The sequence below is a fragment of the Leiobunum rupestre genome, chromosome 9 (genome assembly GCF_980474605.1).
Source record: "Leiobunum rupestre chromosome 9, qqLeiRupe1.1.hap1, whole genome shotgun sequence".
Classification (NCBI taxonomy): domain Eukaryota; kingdom Metazoa; phylum Arthropoda; class Arachnida; order Opiliones; family Sclerosomatidae; genus Leiobunum; species Leiobunum rupestre.
Genome location: NC_143392.1, coordinates 12,690,064 through 12,704,837, shown reverse-complemented (window position 1 = coordinate 12,704,837; position 14,774 = coordinate 12,690,064). Strand labels below are relative to the sequence as shown.

General features: G+C 35.8%; 2 protein-coding genes across 3 annotated transcripts; one reads left to right on the top strand and one right to left on the bottom strand.

Annotated features, from left to right (window-relative positions):
- Nucleotides 1-3,809: 3,809 nt before the first annotated feature.
- Nucleotides 3,810-6,068, top strand: LOC149926576 (lipid storage droplets surface-binding protein 2-like). 2 transcript variants are annotated; one of them, XM_090158504.1, is made up of 5 exons: nt 3,810-3,943; nt 4,129-4,440; nt 4,510-4,980; nt 5,047-5,382; nt 5,914-6,068. In XM_090158504.1, the coding sequence occupies exons 2-5, from the start codon at nt 4,147-4,149 to the stop codon at nt 6,016-6,018; spliced, it is 1,206 nt and encodes a 401-aa protein (XP_090014630.1). In that variant the 5' UTR covers nt 3,810-3,943; nt 4,129-4,146; the 3' UTR covers nt 6,019-6,068. The 2 variants fall into 2 exon arrangements, with proteins under 2 accessions (XP_090014630.1, XP_090014631.1); XM_090158505.1 differs by lacking the exon at nt 5,914-6,068 and adding an exon at nt 5,464-5,652.
- A 93-nt stretch (nt 6,069-6,161) lies between these two features.
- Nucleotides 6,162-6,992, bottom strand: LOC149926575 (immediate early response 3-interacting protein 1). The gene is made up of 3 exons (XM_090158506.1): nt 6,817-6,992; nt 6,562-6,660; nt 6,162-6,299 (listed from the first exon to the last, which is right to left on the bottom strand). Exons 1-3 carry the CDS (start codon nt 6,905-6,907, stop codon nt 6,244-6,246), a joined length of 246 nt encoding a protein of 81 aa, XP_090014632.1. The 5' UTR covers nt 6,908-6,992; the 3' UTR covers nt 6,162-6,243.
- Between the last annotated feature and the right edge of the window lie 7,782 nt (nt 6,993-14,774).

Sequence of the window (14,774 nt, the reverse complement as noted above, 5' to 3'; positions counted from 1 at the left end):
GGGGTCACTGGTCACCGTGTCCAGTTTATTAGTTTATTAATTCAAAATAATAACAAAAAAACAGAAGGTGACCAGTTTAATATTTCCAAATAATAGGAGATGACCTTTTAATTCAAGGTTTATATCAATTTTGATTTCCCTATTCACTGGATTTCTATGTACAGCGACTCCGCTTACTACCGCCGCGGCCGCACGTCGATGTTTTATGTAGAGTCCCTTCGCTCGCATCCCTCAAACGAGTGGAACTGTCTAACCCTCCTCCGGCCTCAAACCCTCAATCCTCTAAGTCTCGTTTTCCCCAGTACGGTAGGCTACCCTGGCTACGCGGTAACGGACCGGGGACTCTGGAGTTACGGGGCCTAGAGAGAGAGAGAGCTAATACGGTAAATTACAAGGGTCTTCTAGGCTATGGTAGAAGTCTTAGGTGAGATAGTACTATATTGTACTATTCTTGTGGTACTCATAAAATAAAGTTAACTATTTTGAATACGTGTAAAGTTAATGTTACCAACATAATCTAACTTCTAAACATGTAATATAGGTTTTTTTAGGCTTATAAATGACATTAGAACATTTTATATGAGACCAGTTAAATAATTCATAAGCTAGGGGGTCACTGGTCATAAGGACCAGTTTAATAATTCATATGCTAGGGGGTCACTGGTCAGAAGGACCAGTTTTAAAAAAAACCTTATTTCCAAGGCTGCCGTTGAGGCGCCAAGGTTGGTAAAATACTGCGCCAGAGTTTTTCTCGTGAGTTTTCCCGCTTTAAGACACGCCCATTTCTACGAGCTTCATCACGGCCGTAAAAATCTTCCTTAGACTTAGTGTATACCTATATATTTCCCTGCTTTTACTAAGTTATTTGCAACTTTGATTTGTAGTTTAAGACAGTTTTGATCAATTATAAATAAAAAAACTGGAATTTATATGTAGACTAATTTCCTGTCTTGCGTAGTTTCGTGCTTTCGGTTTAAAATCGTCTGCTTTCTGACGACGTGTAACGAAATAGCAGTTTCTTATTGGTCTATCATATAAATTCCAATTTTGCTGGGTGGGTCAACATTTTTACACACCCTTTAAAGGTGTATACATTTATTATTTGGAGACGTTTCGAGCCGTGGCCCATTCTTTTAAGCCTATTGATATAAATTTAAAACTGGAGATTTTTAAAAATATGTCGCGTGAGACTCATGCATCAAGGAGGAATGTGCACAAAACAAGACGTATAACGGTCAGAATACACACAATCCTTCTAATGTGTTAAGTTTGTTTGAGCTATTCACAGCAAGCTGCAACGCCGGTATCACAACCAATATATATCCACGGCCACACATAATTGTATTTACACTTATTTGTTACTTCTGGTCATACGTTGCAACTTGCAAGCATCGCGTACTGCTCCGATAAGTGTCACACTTATTTGTTATTACAGGTCATACGTTGTAAGCATAGCGTATTACTCCGATAAGTGTCACACTTATTTGTTACTTCAGGTCATACGTTGTAAGCATCGCGTATTACTCCGATAAGTTTCACACTTATTTGTTACTTCAGGTCATACGTTGTAAGCATCGCGTATTACTCCGATAATTGTCACACTTCTTTATTACTTCAGGTCAAACGTTGTAAGCATCGCGTATTACTCCGATAAGTGTCACACTTATTTGTTACTTTGGGTCATATAAGAACGGCCTTGAAAAATGCCAGAGATAAATCCGCGTATAGTCTCTATAACCAAGGAAGATATATCTTCCTTGCTATAACCACGCGTATTTCCAATGTTGGAAGTTGAGGGGGTACGTATACAGTGATTTCAGTATCACGTGACACGATGTCACCTATGCTTTTTCCCATAGAGAAAAAATCCCGCACAAAATGGCGGCCATAGCCCAAGCTACGAACTGAAACTACTCTATACGCTGTCCAAAAAACCTAACTTAGAATTGCAATTATGGTTATATCAGAATTAGAATTCTGGCTATTCAAAAATATAACTTAAATGAAAGTCGGACTTAAATTAAGGAACGTTATGTAGATTTTTAGGCGAAAATATAAAACCACGAAAATTGGGGTCCCGTAAATTACCCTGAAAACTATACTTAAATTTAATATTTACTGATATAACCGAAGTTGTAGGTCCGCTGAATCCTAACCTATCCAATAATATCTTTTTAACGTTATCGAACTTAATTTTAAATAAAATATCTACCACACAAAGCGAAACCACCGAAAATAGTAAATTGGGCAAATGCCCAACTTCTAGGGCTCCGATTTGAAAACTTTATGAAAGGCTATCACTCGGGCTATCAATTGCGATGTATGTATAGATCTATTCGACTATTCGAACGAGATATCATTGACTCTTCTAGCCCTAACCGTTGAAGAGATCGGCATCGGCTACACTGTACGTTAGACTAATCTGCTAATACACACAAATCCTTAGGATTGTGTGTAAAAAAGATTAAGAAATACCAAATGGAAAGAATACAATAAAGAATACATTATTACAAGGTCTCCCTTACCAAAAAATAAGTTGGATTTCAGTTTGTATTTAGTTTGTATACACATTATTAGTTGATATTGAGTTGGTATTAAGTAGGCTCAAGTTGTCAGCATATTTCAAGTTACTATTAAAGGGGTAATAAGTTGTTATTCAGTTGGTAGGAAAATACTGCTTTTGCTAAGTTTGTAATTAGTTGGTTTTTAATAGTCAGGAAATTACATAATATTTTTAAGTTGGTTATTCCCTAGTAGGATTTAAGTTGCTTTTAAGTAGTTAAATGTAAATGTTGATTCTGGTTTAGTTGGAAATAAGTTGATTAATAAAGAGGATTTAAGTTATTTTTAAGTAGGCATTTGTCCCAAATACAAACTGAAAACCAAGTTGAAATACAAGTTGTCCTAAGTGGTTTTTAGCCAACTAATTTTTTGGTAAGGGCTAAGTATAAATATGTAAGAATAAAAAAGAATTAGTAAAATTATACCATGAGATTTCTCCAGTTTTATTATTTATAATTATATAATACCATGGTAATTAAAAAGTTTAATAGTCTTAATCAATGTTCAAGCGTTCGAATTTCTTACAAAAAACTATAGTATAGGTGTTTTTCGTTTAAACATACAAATGAGGGTCGATTTATCAGGTGCCCCAAACAATAGCCATCTCTTTTAGGGTTTTTTTCGTGAAAGAGATTTAAGGAATGAGTCAGAAGAAAAACATTAAAATCGCGAAATAAAAAGTTTCTATAAATAAATTGTTAAAGTCAGAAACGATAAGAAATATTTAGTAAAGAGGCTCTTCTTAGGTTATTTTGAGGCTCCATTTAGTTGAATTTTGGGGCCCCCTTTTAGCTAAAAAATTTATCTATTATTGCTTTTGAGGCCCCTAAAAATCTCCAGCCTATGCCAGCCTACCGGTAGGGGCGCCACTGAAAATACTGGTAATAGAATACAAATAAAATGAAATTAATATAATATAAGAAACCTAAAAGCATATGTAACATAATTATGTTACATATGCTAAAAGTCATAGATCAAAAATCGGGGGGGGGGGGGTGTTTAAAAACGCATGTTATAACCTTTTTGTTTTAAAGAGTCTTATTCAATATAGGGCACCTAAAGGGCTATTTTAGGTGACAGCTCTTGGCTACTCAACGTGATTTAGTTATCTCTATGCGCGTCAAAAGGTATTTTTTTTATACCTAAATTACGCACTTTTTTACACTTTGATCCAAAAGATACTCAGGAAATGATGTAAAGATCCGCCCTTCTTTCCAAATCAAGTCCAAGGACTCGACTTTTGATTGGTTGAAGCCCAAAACTTCGATAAGGAAATACGTATAAAATCATTTGTCACGGGTACTTCGAATCATAGTGCGATTTGTTCATTGAGTTTGAAGCATCTTTCAAGATTCATTTCAGAAAATTTCGAGAAGATTTTGTAAGTATTAATTTACCATTATATTTGTGAATGAAAGTATGTTTAGTTAAATTAGTGTAATTGTTAGTTATCAAATATTCAAATTTGGTTCAAATTCAAAACGAGGTGGCAAAGGCTCATTTTAACGGGTCATGTATTCTAAGAATGATTTTACTAATGACGTGTCTGCCTCTTTTATTAAATAGAACAGTGACGCAGATAAAATGGCTGAAGTTGAAGCAGTGAAAAGTCAATTCTTAGTTAGGCTATCTAGCCTGCCAGTTGTGCATTACGCCTTGGATTATGCCACCCATACTTATGGTCGAGTAAAGGAAGTCAATCCCGTTATTAACTTTACTCTTTCAACTGCTGAGAAATCGGTGCTCTTCGCTAATGAGAAAGCCCAACCAATTGTAAGGAAATTTGAACGTCAAATCTCTCTCGCTGATGGTTTGGCATTGAAAGGACTTGCAAAGCTAGAGGAGAAAGTTCCTTTAATCACGAAACCAACTGACATAGTAAGTAAACAAATTTGAGACTTTTCTAATTATTACAGTTCTAACTAAAATTCTCCCCTTAATTTTTAGATTGTGCAAGATACCAAAAATTTGTACAACAGCACAATCCAAACTGGTGTTGACAAATACAACAATTACAAATCTTATGGAGTTGACAAAGTAAATGCCGTAAAACAATATGGAGTCGATACTGCCGCTGGTCTCCTGCAATCTCAATATGGGAAAATCATGACTGATTCAGTCAATGGTGCTCTCTCCTTAACTGAGGATTATGTTGACCATATCCTACCCCCCTTGGACGAAGGCGATGTGGATGATGCCAAGAAGAACAAAGTTCTGGAAAGAGTCACTGGCCTGACCAACAGAATTCAACGTCGCGTGTACAGACATGCCCTATTGAAAGCCCAAACCATCAAACAAGTTACCACCGACTCCATCAGGCATTATGGGTCAAATGAGGTCATAACTAATGCTTATACCAACGCTACTTGGTTATGGGAGGAATTGAATAAGGAAGCTGAACCATCTGATGATAATGCGGTATATTGAAACGCATATTTTTATTATTAGATGATAGTCTTACTAATGTAATCCTAAAATTTATAGACCTTAAACCATCAAATCATGAACTCGGCTAGATTTGCTACTAAACAACTCGTATCAGCCTTTGTCACTGCAAAGACTACAATACACATCATTCCATCTCGAGTTAATGACAGCATCACCACCGTTTACAACATCTCAGCCACCATTCCATCCCACCTCAATAATGGTTTATCAACACTCTACACATTCTCCACCAGCGCAGTTACGTATATTAATAGCATTAACCCTCAAGAAGTTGCCACAGCCGCTGTTCAACTGAAGGACAGGTTTAACTTTGAGGAACGTGTCAATTTTCTGGTCCAAACTATCACTCAATACCCAGCTGTCCAATGGCTTGTAAGTTGAAATTTGGCTTTATCTTGCATGATTCATCTCTGTGGGGATTTGGTGCATGACAAATTGGGTTCTCCCTACTAGGTTCATCAGGTTTACCCACAACCTTCTCACGAACAAGCAGAGACAGAACAGCCTGAATAGAACTATGCTTCTTTAATTTAATTTAAATAGTTTTAGTTTCAATTCATTTTTCTTAAAAAATTGCATGTGTGTAAAAATGTTTTATTTTATTGAAGGTTTGAATAAACTCTTCCAACTTTATGCCTGAAATTTGGTTCTAATTACTTTAAAAATTATTACCTTAGTTTTCCTAAACTTACAAATCAATAATTAAATCACATGGGTGGAAATACAATGGAGATTTGTATCGAAATATCTCTCCCCTACATGATTCATTAGTTCATTACCATTACTTCCTTACTCCTTCGTACTGTTGATCACTTATTTCCTTGTTTCATGGGCTCTGGTACAATTGTTGCTGACTTGAAAGTCTTTATCAGTCATTTCAACATATAATCCCATTTCATATAGATTCCATCATTCAATTTGGAAGGTTCCCAAGATTTGTTTGAGGAAGATGAGATCTTTAATAGAGAATCTTTCAGAAACACCAATGGAAATGCTCCCCAGAGTTAAAAACCTTTTTGAAGCATTTTATACCATATTGCCATACTAAAACGTCAAATAAGCATTATTTTGTGTAGTAATATAGAATATTTTCTTGTTTTAAGTACTCTTGTATATTCCAAATGTTTTCTTGAAGGTTAAGCAACTACATATAACAATTCATAAATTTATTTTGAATGTACATGTTATCTCAAATAAAATTAGAAAAATAGCAAATACACTGCCAAATTATTTTTATCCAAAAAGCAGCTTGAAAACGATGACTACCAAATTGATGAATATTAATGGCACTATAAAAGATAAGAAAAAAAAAATGTTATACACACTTCCTAAATAGTCATCAATATATTACATAAACAAATTTAACGAAATGCAAAGGTTTTGTTATCAATATATTACATTATAAACAAATATATTAACGAAATGCAAAGGTTTTGTTATCAATATATTACATTATAAACAAATATATTAACGAAATGCAAAGGTTTCGTTATCAATATATTACATTATAAACAAATTGATTAACGAAATGCGAAGGTTTGTTAAATATACCTCTCATTACTGTTCGTATGGAATGAATCAAATTTATAAGCTGCGATTTCATGGCTTTCTCTTCTTCAAATCCTCTTTCATTATGCTTTCCCCAGCCAACTACAAATTAATAACAAACTATATAGAAAAAAGCATGGCCAAGTGACAGGCAGTGACTTCACTAAGCCTTGGACAAGAAGGTGCGTAAATTATATTGGGAACAATGGTACATGTTGTAACCAGAATTTTAATAATTATTCAGAGCTCAATTATTACCTTTGGCAAGAAATCTTTCTTCGTGTAAAACCGCTATGCCATTTATACAGAGCAAAATTGCTTCTAGCAACGAGTACAATCCCAACGCCATTTTTTTTTTAATTATCGGTTTCGGATTTTTAACGCAGATGGCGATAGTGCTCCTATTTCCGAAAATTTATTTATAACCATTGAGTTGGGAGCTTGGGACGGTGCTTCATCGGAGCAAAGATAAGGTACGAGTTTTATATCAAGGTTCCTAGAAAAAAAAATTATCTTATATTACGTTTGATCCGAGGCACCGGTTGGGAATATAGTCGGCCTATTGTGTTTTTTTTTATTTAACAATAAGCGGTACATGAAGCAATGATGACTTGTATATGAACATCGTTATTAAATGAAAATAGAGCTCACACATAAAATAAAAGAGAAAAAGACATAAGTAAATAATATTAAAACATTGAGTTGAGATAATCCGAAAGGTTTTGCGACAAGAGATGGTTACAATTTCAGAGGGAAGCTTATTCTAATAAGACGAAACCGGTCTACCGTTGGAATTTCTGGCTATTTTATTTAATTTAATTTAATTTGTCACTCAAAGATCTATTTGGTCCGAGTTTCGCGTCTTTTTGTTTGCTCGAAGACCTATCGGTACGAGCTAAGGCCAGTAACTCGAGCACCCTCTAAATATAAGACATCAACACTATAACTGAAGTCAAGCCATTTAGACCATTGGTTAGTGGCTATTAAGATGTTGGTCAAACAAGCAGGGCCGGCGGATAATGTGGGTATGGTGGGTAGAAGTACCCACCCGGGAAATTCCGGGTGGGTATTTTACCCACCCGGAATTGATGTCATCAAAGTCGGTACTATGGGGATAGAGCCACGGCCATTGTCACAGAATAGCTAGGTTTCCTCAATTTTCCAGGGACTACGTATTTTTAATATCCCCTCCTTCATTAAGTTAATTCATTCAGTATAAAAACTGCAGAAGTAAATTTGTAAAATAGGTTATTAAATATTAGTTTTTAATTCTAATGAGACAAGCGTGAATAGTAAAATGCAGTCTTCCCAAAAGGGCAGGGGGGTAAATTATCTTATAGATAAAAAGAACGACTGAGCATGCGCTATCTGCCATAGCCTTTCCCTCTGTAAAAAAAGCAGAACCATATTTGCCGAATTTATTTTGTATAAATGCGCCTCTCGCGGTTTTTACGCAAAATCCATGCATAAAGCATTTTTTAGTCGCGAAAATGGCCGAGGAAAGTGAAGTCTCCGTGCTTACCGGCAAAACGGATCCTAAACTTCTACAAAATAAATGTAATAAAAAAAGATAAATATTCTGTCGGGGTATAATGATAGGGAAATTGTTAAGGGAGACGGGATATAGGAGTGTGTGTGGTGTTGAATTTTCTTAATCCAATGTGAGGCTAGCGGCAGAGATTTACCGCGTCCAAGGCCTAATGTTTCAACTTCCATTATTAAAAATATTCAATTCACAAATAATTTTATTCCAAAACATTGTTAAATCGAAAATATCAAAGTCCAACTCTCGGAAACTAACCCAGTTCTTTTCTCCATAATAAATAAATTAAGCTAGGCCTAAATTCCTGGGTTCGTTGATTGCGAGCTAACTCGGCGAAGAAAATCGAAAAATTCGCGAATGAGAGCGAAATTGCGCCACGTGGCTATACCATGGACGAATCAACTATACCAAGGAGAATAAGGCTTTCGCGCTGTATAAAATCATCCTTGGAAATCCTACTTACGGCTTGTTGAAGAAAACAGTTCCCCCCCTGCATGACCACTTGCGTTGCCCTTTAAGCATAGACCTTTGACAAGTCTTTTCATTTCCTTCGCGTCCATCCCCTTTCTATTTCTGAAAATACGGTAAAGACTGACTTCTATCGGGAAGTGATGCAGAAGTTAAATACAACACTATCTTTATCTCATGCTTTAAATATCGGTGTTGTTGAAAACTATGCACGCGGCACTGCCCAGTGGCGGCGCTAGGGGGTAGGCCAGGTAGGCCACTGCCTACCTTAAAATTTTGAGGGGCCCCAAAATTACCCTATAAGGGGCCCCAAATTGATCTAGAATGGATCTCAAAATTGTCCCAAGAGATAAAATTATTTATAAATAACAATGAAACAATTGTCGATAATGTATTTAGAAATTTTTGAGGTATCTCCTAGTAAATAAAACCAGTTCTGTTATATTTGAACTCGTTTTACTGTTGTTAGAACTTTTTTGTTCGTCATGTACATCACTACTTTAGTTTATTGAAGCATTTCGTTGAGAAAAAGGGGGCTTATTTATTTGGTTTGCCTACCCTCGCGAAGAATCCTGGCGCCGCCACTGGCACTGCCCCGATTGAAATAGATTAAAGTAAATCATCAAAATCAAAATTTAAAAATACATAAAATGACAAAAGCATAATTTTCATAAGTGTATTTAAACGTTAATGTTTGTCGTCATTAGTCTCTTTGTATCAAACATTTATATAAAATAGTTATTAGCTACCTCCCGTTGTGAAGTAGGAATTATAAGTGCATATGCATACACTATAAATTTTAGAAGGTAAACGATACTAAATGTATATTACATATATGATATTGAGTTGATTATTTGGTTAGTAGTGGGCTCTAATGTAAGTGTTCAAAAAATAAATAACTGATTCTCCCTAAACTGCTTATTTGACACCAAAGCCATAAAGTCTCCATTTATTTTTAAATAATTGTAATTTAAATAATCGGTGCCTAATTTTAAGGAACGAAGTCTTCTACCACAAATTGGGGTAGTAAAAGTACCCACAGTTGTCAGTACTACGTTTTATAACGTTGTATCTACCTTTCTATATAATTGAGTTTAAATATTAGTACTCAGATCCTTCAAACATCGTTACACGTAGCCATATGAATTTTAATAGCTACATGAAATCACGCGTCAAAATATTTGGAAAAATTGTTGAATCAGTTCATTTCCGAAAATGCAAAGCGCAGTACAGTTTTTGCATTGCGCAATTAATACTATGTAATAATAAATTTGAATAATACTAAATTTTTGTAGTTTTTACCTCTATCAATTTCTCTTACTTAGTATTATATAGGCCTATCTTTTTATGTAGGATAACCCAATAAATCCGCCCCCCCCCTTCTTCTGACTACCCACCCGAGATTAACACGATCCGCCGGCCCTGCAAACAAGAACAATAAGGGGTTTTCCCCCGAGATCTTCGGTTTCCCCTTCCACAAAAACTTGTTGAGGTTAACGGTAATAGTTAGTGTAGGGAGCTGTTGGCTCGAACGCGTGGCATGCTGGGCTTGCCACCACCCTCCTACGCATTGTAACCCGGCCACCTGAATTAAAAAGGCTTTAAAAGTCGCTCGATGACTTAGGCCTAAGGTGGTGCCTTGGGTATTAGCCTAGATTATTATTATTATTATTATTATTATAAAACCATGTTCGGACGAAGCGAAGAACATGGTGTTAGTTAGGAATGCTTTTAACTGATCATTGACAAGAATCTCGCTAAGTTTAGAGACGACAGTTTGAAGCTAGGACTTGAGAGCCCTTTTACGTTGTCTTTCTTCCAGGCGGAGCCACAATTTATATCTTCTGTGGCTGGGGTCTTGAGGAACACTTTCTTGAAATCCTGTACGAACCGAAACATAGACGCGTAACGAGTGCATGTAGGCTGCCGTGTTTAAACGTATGGTTGTTGATAACGTACGAAGAAGAGTTCTGCTTGTCTACATTTTGATTGATTCATTTTAAACGAGTTTTGATGGTTTCGGCATTCAACAGCCATAAGCAATCGGACCGAATGGTAACGCAATCCGAATTGTCGCATTATTCTACGTTTTTAGTTGTTGAACGCAGTCATGGTTGGCTCAAGTGATTACGTAAAGCGCAGAAAGGCACCACCCATCTAAGCCCCAGATGGTAAAAGGGCTAGGCTAATAATAATAATCAGATCAGCTAGGCTAATACCAAAGGCACCCCCTTAGGCCTAAGTCATCCAGCGACTTTTAAGGCCATTAATTCAGGTGGCCGCCGGCCGGGTTACAACGCGTAGGCGGGTGGTGTCAAGCCCTTCATGCCACGCGAGCCATCAGCTCCATACACTAACTATTACCGTTATCCTCAACAAATTTTTATGGAAGGTGAAACCGAATTGTAATGATATAGTTCGATATTCATGGTTGAAATTAATACATTCATTTAAGAGCAGAGAGACGATCGGCACGATTGAGAATGAAATCTTTGATCATTCTCGACTAAAGAGATATCGTGTACATGGTAAGGACTCCATATTCATGAAGCCGATTCCAATAAAGGAGACGCAAACGTATTACATAAGTGAGATAGTTTTTTCAGAGACAATCCAGTAATCTTGTATTTAATTACGGCTGAGAGAGTGTTAGCACGGTTACAAAGAGTAGTGATGTCATGGTGGAATTTAAGATCCGAAGTAATTATGATACCTAGATTCCTATGTTCGGTGACTCTTTGAACATTATTACGAAAGAGGTTGTTTGGAGCAGGGGCGTAGGAACGTTCTAGAAGTTGGAGGGGGCAAAGAGAAACGAAAAAGGGTCTAAAGAATGGTTTTGAATTTTTAATGGAGTGTAGCTACTCCGAGTGCATGTGTAATTTTTACTTCTATGTGAATTGGTGGGAAAAGACTGAAAATTAAACAGTTGTGGTTTTATAAGCTTTATATGCGTTTAAAATGAGAATTTGAGCCTTTTGAAGATTTCAATAGACCAAAAGGTTGGAGGGGGCAATAACATTAGTTGCCCCTCCCAGCAAAATTCTAAGGAGGGGCATTGCCTCCCTGCCCCCCCCCCCCCCCTGTTTCCTACGCCCCTGGTTTTGAGAAAGGGTTGCTGGGTTAGTTTTTGACCTCTGGGATATCATTAATATAAACAAGAAAAATAAAGAGACTCTGAAACCCTACCTTGAGGAACTCCCTTCTTGTACAGGTCACTAACAAGGAGACGACCCGAGGTGTAACCCACCGATTTTGCTTAAACTCGGTGAATTAGTAAACCTTAACGTAACTTCAAAATTCCCAAAGGGAAAAGTTACGCTGGGCTTTCCTTTTGCCATGGCAACTGAAAAGGTTTTTGACAACACCAAATCCAAATTTCTCTAGGTGAGAAATTTCAAAAAAAAAATAAAAAAAATATGTAAATAGTTGATTTTATAAAATGTCTTTACGCTTGCCCAACTTGTTGAAATGTTGCCCTGGAATAGTTCAGCCAAAGCCTAAGAATGAGTTCATAAACTCTTTAGTGGGAGAGGAAACAGATCCACAGCTGAAGCGGGGAGGCAACATTTCAACAAGATGGCCAAGGTTATTTTATAAAAAGAACTATTGGGAAAAAAATTTTATTTTTGGGTGAGAGAGACTTTTTTTGGGTGAATTGGTACGTCGTTGGGTAAAAGCGAGCGAGGTAGGGTAAATTGAGGTAAGTTCAAATATTTGTTAATAATTGCTAATTAAACTAACATAATAGAAATTTATTTAGGTAAATTCGACTAAATGGGACCAATTTCAGAAAATTGGGTAAACCCGAAAAACACAATAAATTTTGGTATATTTATGTTAAATACGATAAATATTCGGCAATATAAGTAATCACGTGTAAATTTTAATTAATTTGAGTTAATTCGTCTGTATTGGACAAAGTCGATTAAATTGGGTAAATACTGATAATTTAAGGTAATGTTAATATGTTAGGGAAAATCCGAGTGAAATTTGGTAAGAGATAGTAAAGTTCGGTAAGTTACGACTAATTTAAGTAAATTTGTCTAAATTGGACAAAGACGATTAAATTGGCTAAATACTATTAAATTAAAAAAATATTAATGCGAGTTAAATACAATAAGATGAATAACTAAAAATATATAAATTGGGAACACTTAAGTATTTTTGGGTGAATTTTTCTGTTGTTGGGTAAATGCGAGCGAGCTAGGGTAAATGCTCATAAACAGTGCCGTGGCCTAGGGGCCCATCCTTGGAAGGGGCCCTCCAGTGACCGTAGTTACTGTATTCGAAGGCATAAATCTGTAATATCAATCGTAATTTATATTGGAGAAATTCCTATCTAGAAGATTTTGTTTTAAAATTAAAATTTCTGCCTGGCAGTTTACGGACGCAGCCTTAAATCGCAATGTTGCATAATTATCGCATATTTAGTCGACGATTTTTCAGAGCTTTTATTTAGTAATATAACCGTAGAGCTCATACTTCTACTTTGAATCAGGGAAATTCAGGCACAGCCTAGTTCCAGGGATAAGAGTAAATGCAGCGCGTGAAAAGGGGCCCAGACTCCTTATCTGCCTATGTGCCCAGGATCTCTAAGTCCGGCCCTGCTCATAAATTAAGGTAAGTTGAAGTATTTGTGAATATATGAACAAAATATAAGTAGGGAACGAATAAAGTAGGGAAAATATGTAAACGTAAGATAAATGCAGGCAACATAGGCAAGACCAAGTAAAGTTGGGTGAGCGCTACCTAATTTGGGTACTTTACCAATAGATCTGGATTATTAATTAATTAATTTTTGGAAAATTCACTGCATTTGATAGCTGCCAATTTATTAAGATTAAATCTAATAATTTGGTTTAAGTTTAATAATATGGGCAAATTTAGGTAATTTTGATAAATGATTATTAAATATGGTAAGTAAGTGCTAATAAATTTAATATTTTCAGGTAATTTAAGATAATTACATGTAAACAGTTTAAGCTCATGGCCTGATTGGTAAATCGAAATAACTTTCGAAAAAGTAGATTAAAAAGTAGTAAAAATTAATTTTATTCTTGAAAACACAAAATGGTATTCACAACTACTTCTACTTACCTCTATTTATGAGCATTTACTCGCTCGCATTTACGCAGAAGAATTCACCCAAAGTGACCCAATAATAGTATCTCTAACCCAAAAATACTAAAATGTTCCCAATTTATATATTTTTAGGTTTTCATCTTATCGTATTTAACTGGCATTTTCCTAAATTATTTTTTTAATTTATTAGTTTTTACCCAGTGTAATCGACTTTGTCCAATTTAGATGAATTTACTCAAATTAGTCGTAACTTACCGAACTTTACTTTATCTTACCGAATTTCACTCGTATTTTCCGTAACATATTAACATTTACCTTAAATTATCAGTATTTACCCAAATTAATCGACTTTGTCCAATACAGACGAATTAACTCAAATTAATTAAAATTTACACGTTATTACTTATATTGCCGAATATTTATCGTATTTAACATAAATATACCAACATTTATTGTGTTTTTCGGGTTTACCCAATTTAGTCAAAAATATCTAAATAAATTTCTATTTTGTTAGTATAATTAGCAATTATTCACAAATATTTAAACTTACCTCAATTTACCCTACCTCTTTTACAAAACGACGTACCAATTCACCCAAAAATAGTCTCTCTTACCCAAAAATAATTTTTTTTCCCAATTTACATATTTTTTTTAAATTTTAATTTTTTGAAATTTCTCTGTTTTTCCATAGGACCCTTGAAATATGTGATTTTCTCATGTTAAATCACATAGAGAAATTTGGATTTGGTGTTGTCAAAAACCTTTTCCGTTGCCATGGCAAAACGAAAGCCCAGCGTTACACAGTGGCGTAAAAAGCGCCACCGCAGACCCCCGCGCCCCCGCGGCGCGGGGGGGGGGCGAGAACTAACGGGCCTGGGGCCCCCAAACGTTTATGATTAAAATCGGTGCTATTTAAATGGGCCCCGAGTCGTTTTTCGCGGGGGGGGGGGGGGGGGCGGAGTTCCTAGTTACGCCACAGCGTAACTTTTCCCTTTGGTTATTTTGAATTTACGTTAAGGTCTACTAATTCACCGAGTTTAAGCAAAATCGGTGGGTTACACCTCGGGTCGTCTCCTTGTAAGAGTTGGTTCCACTCTTACTCTTTGTACACGGTAAGTTC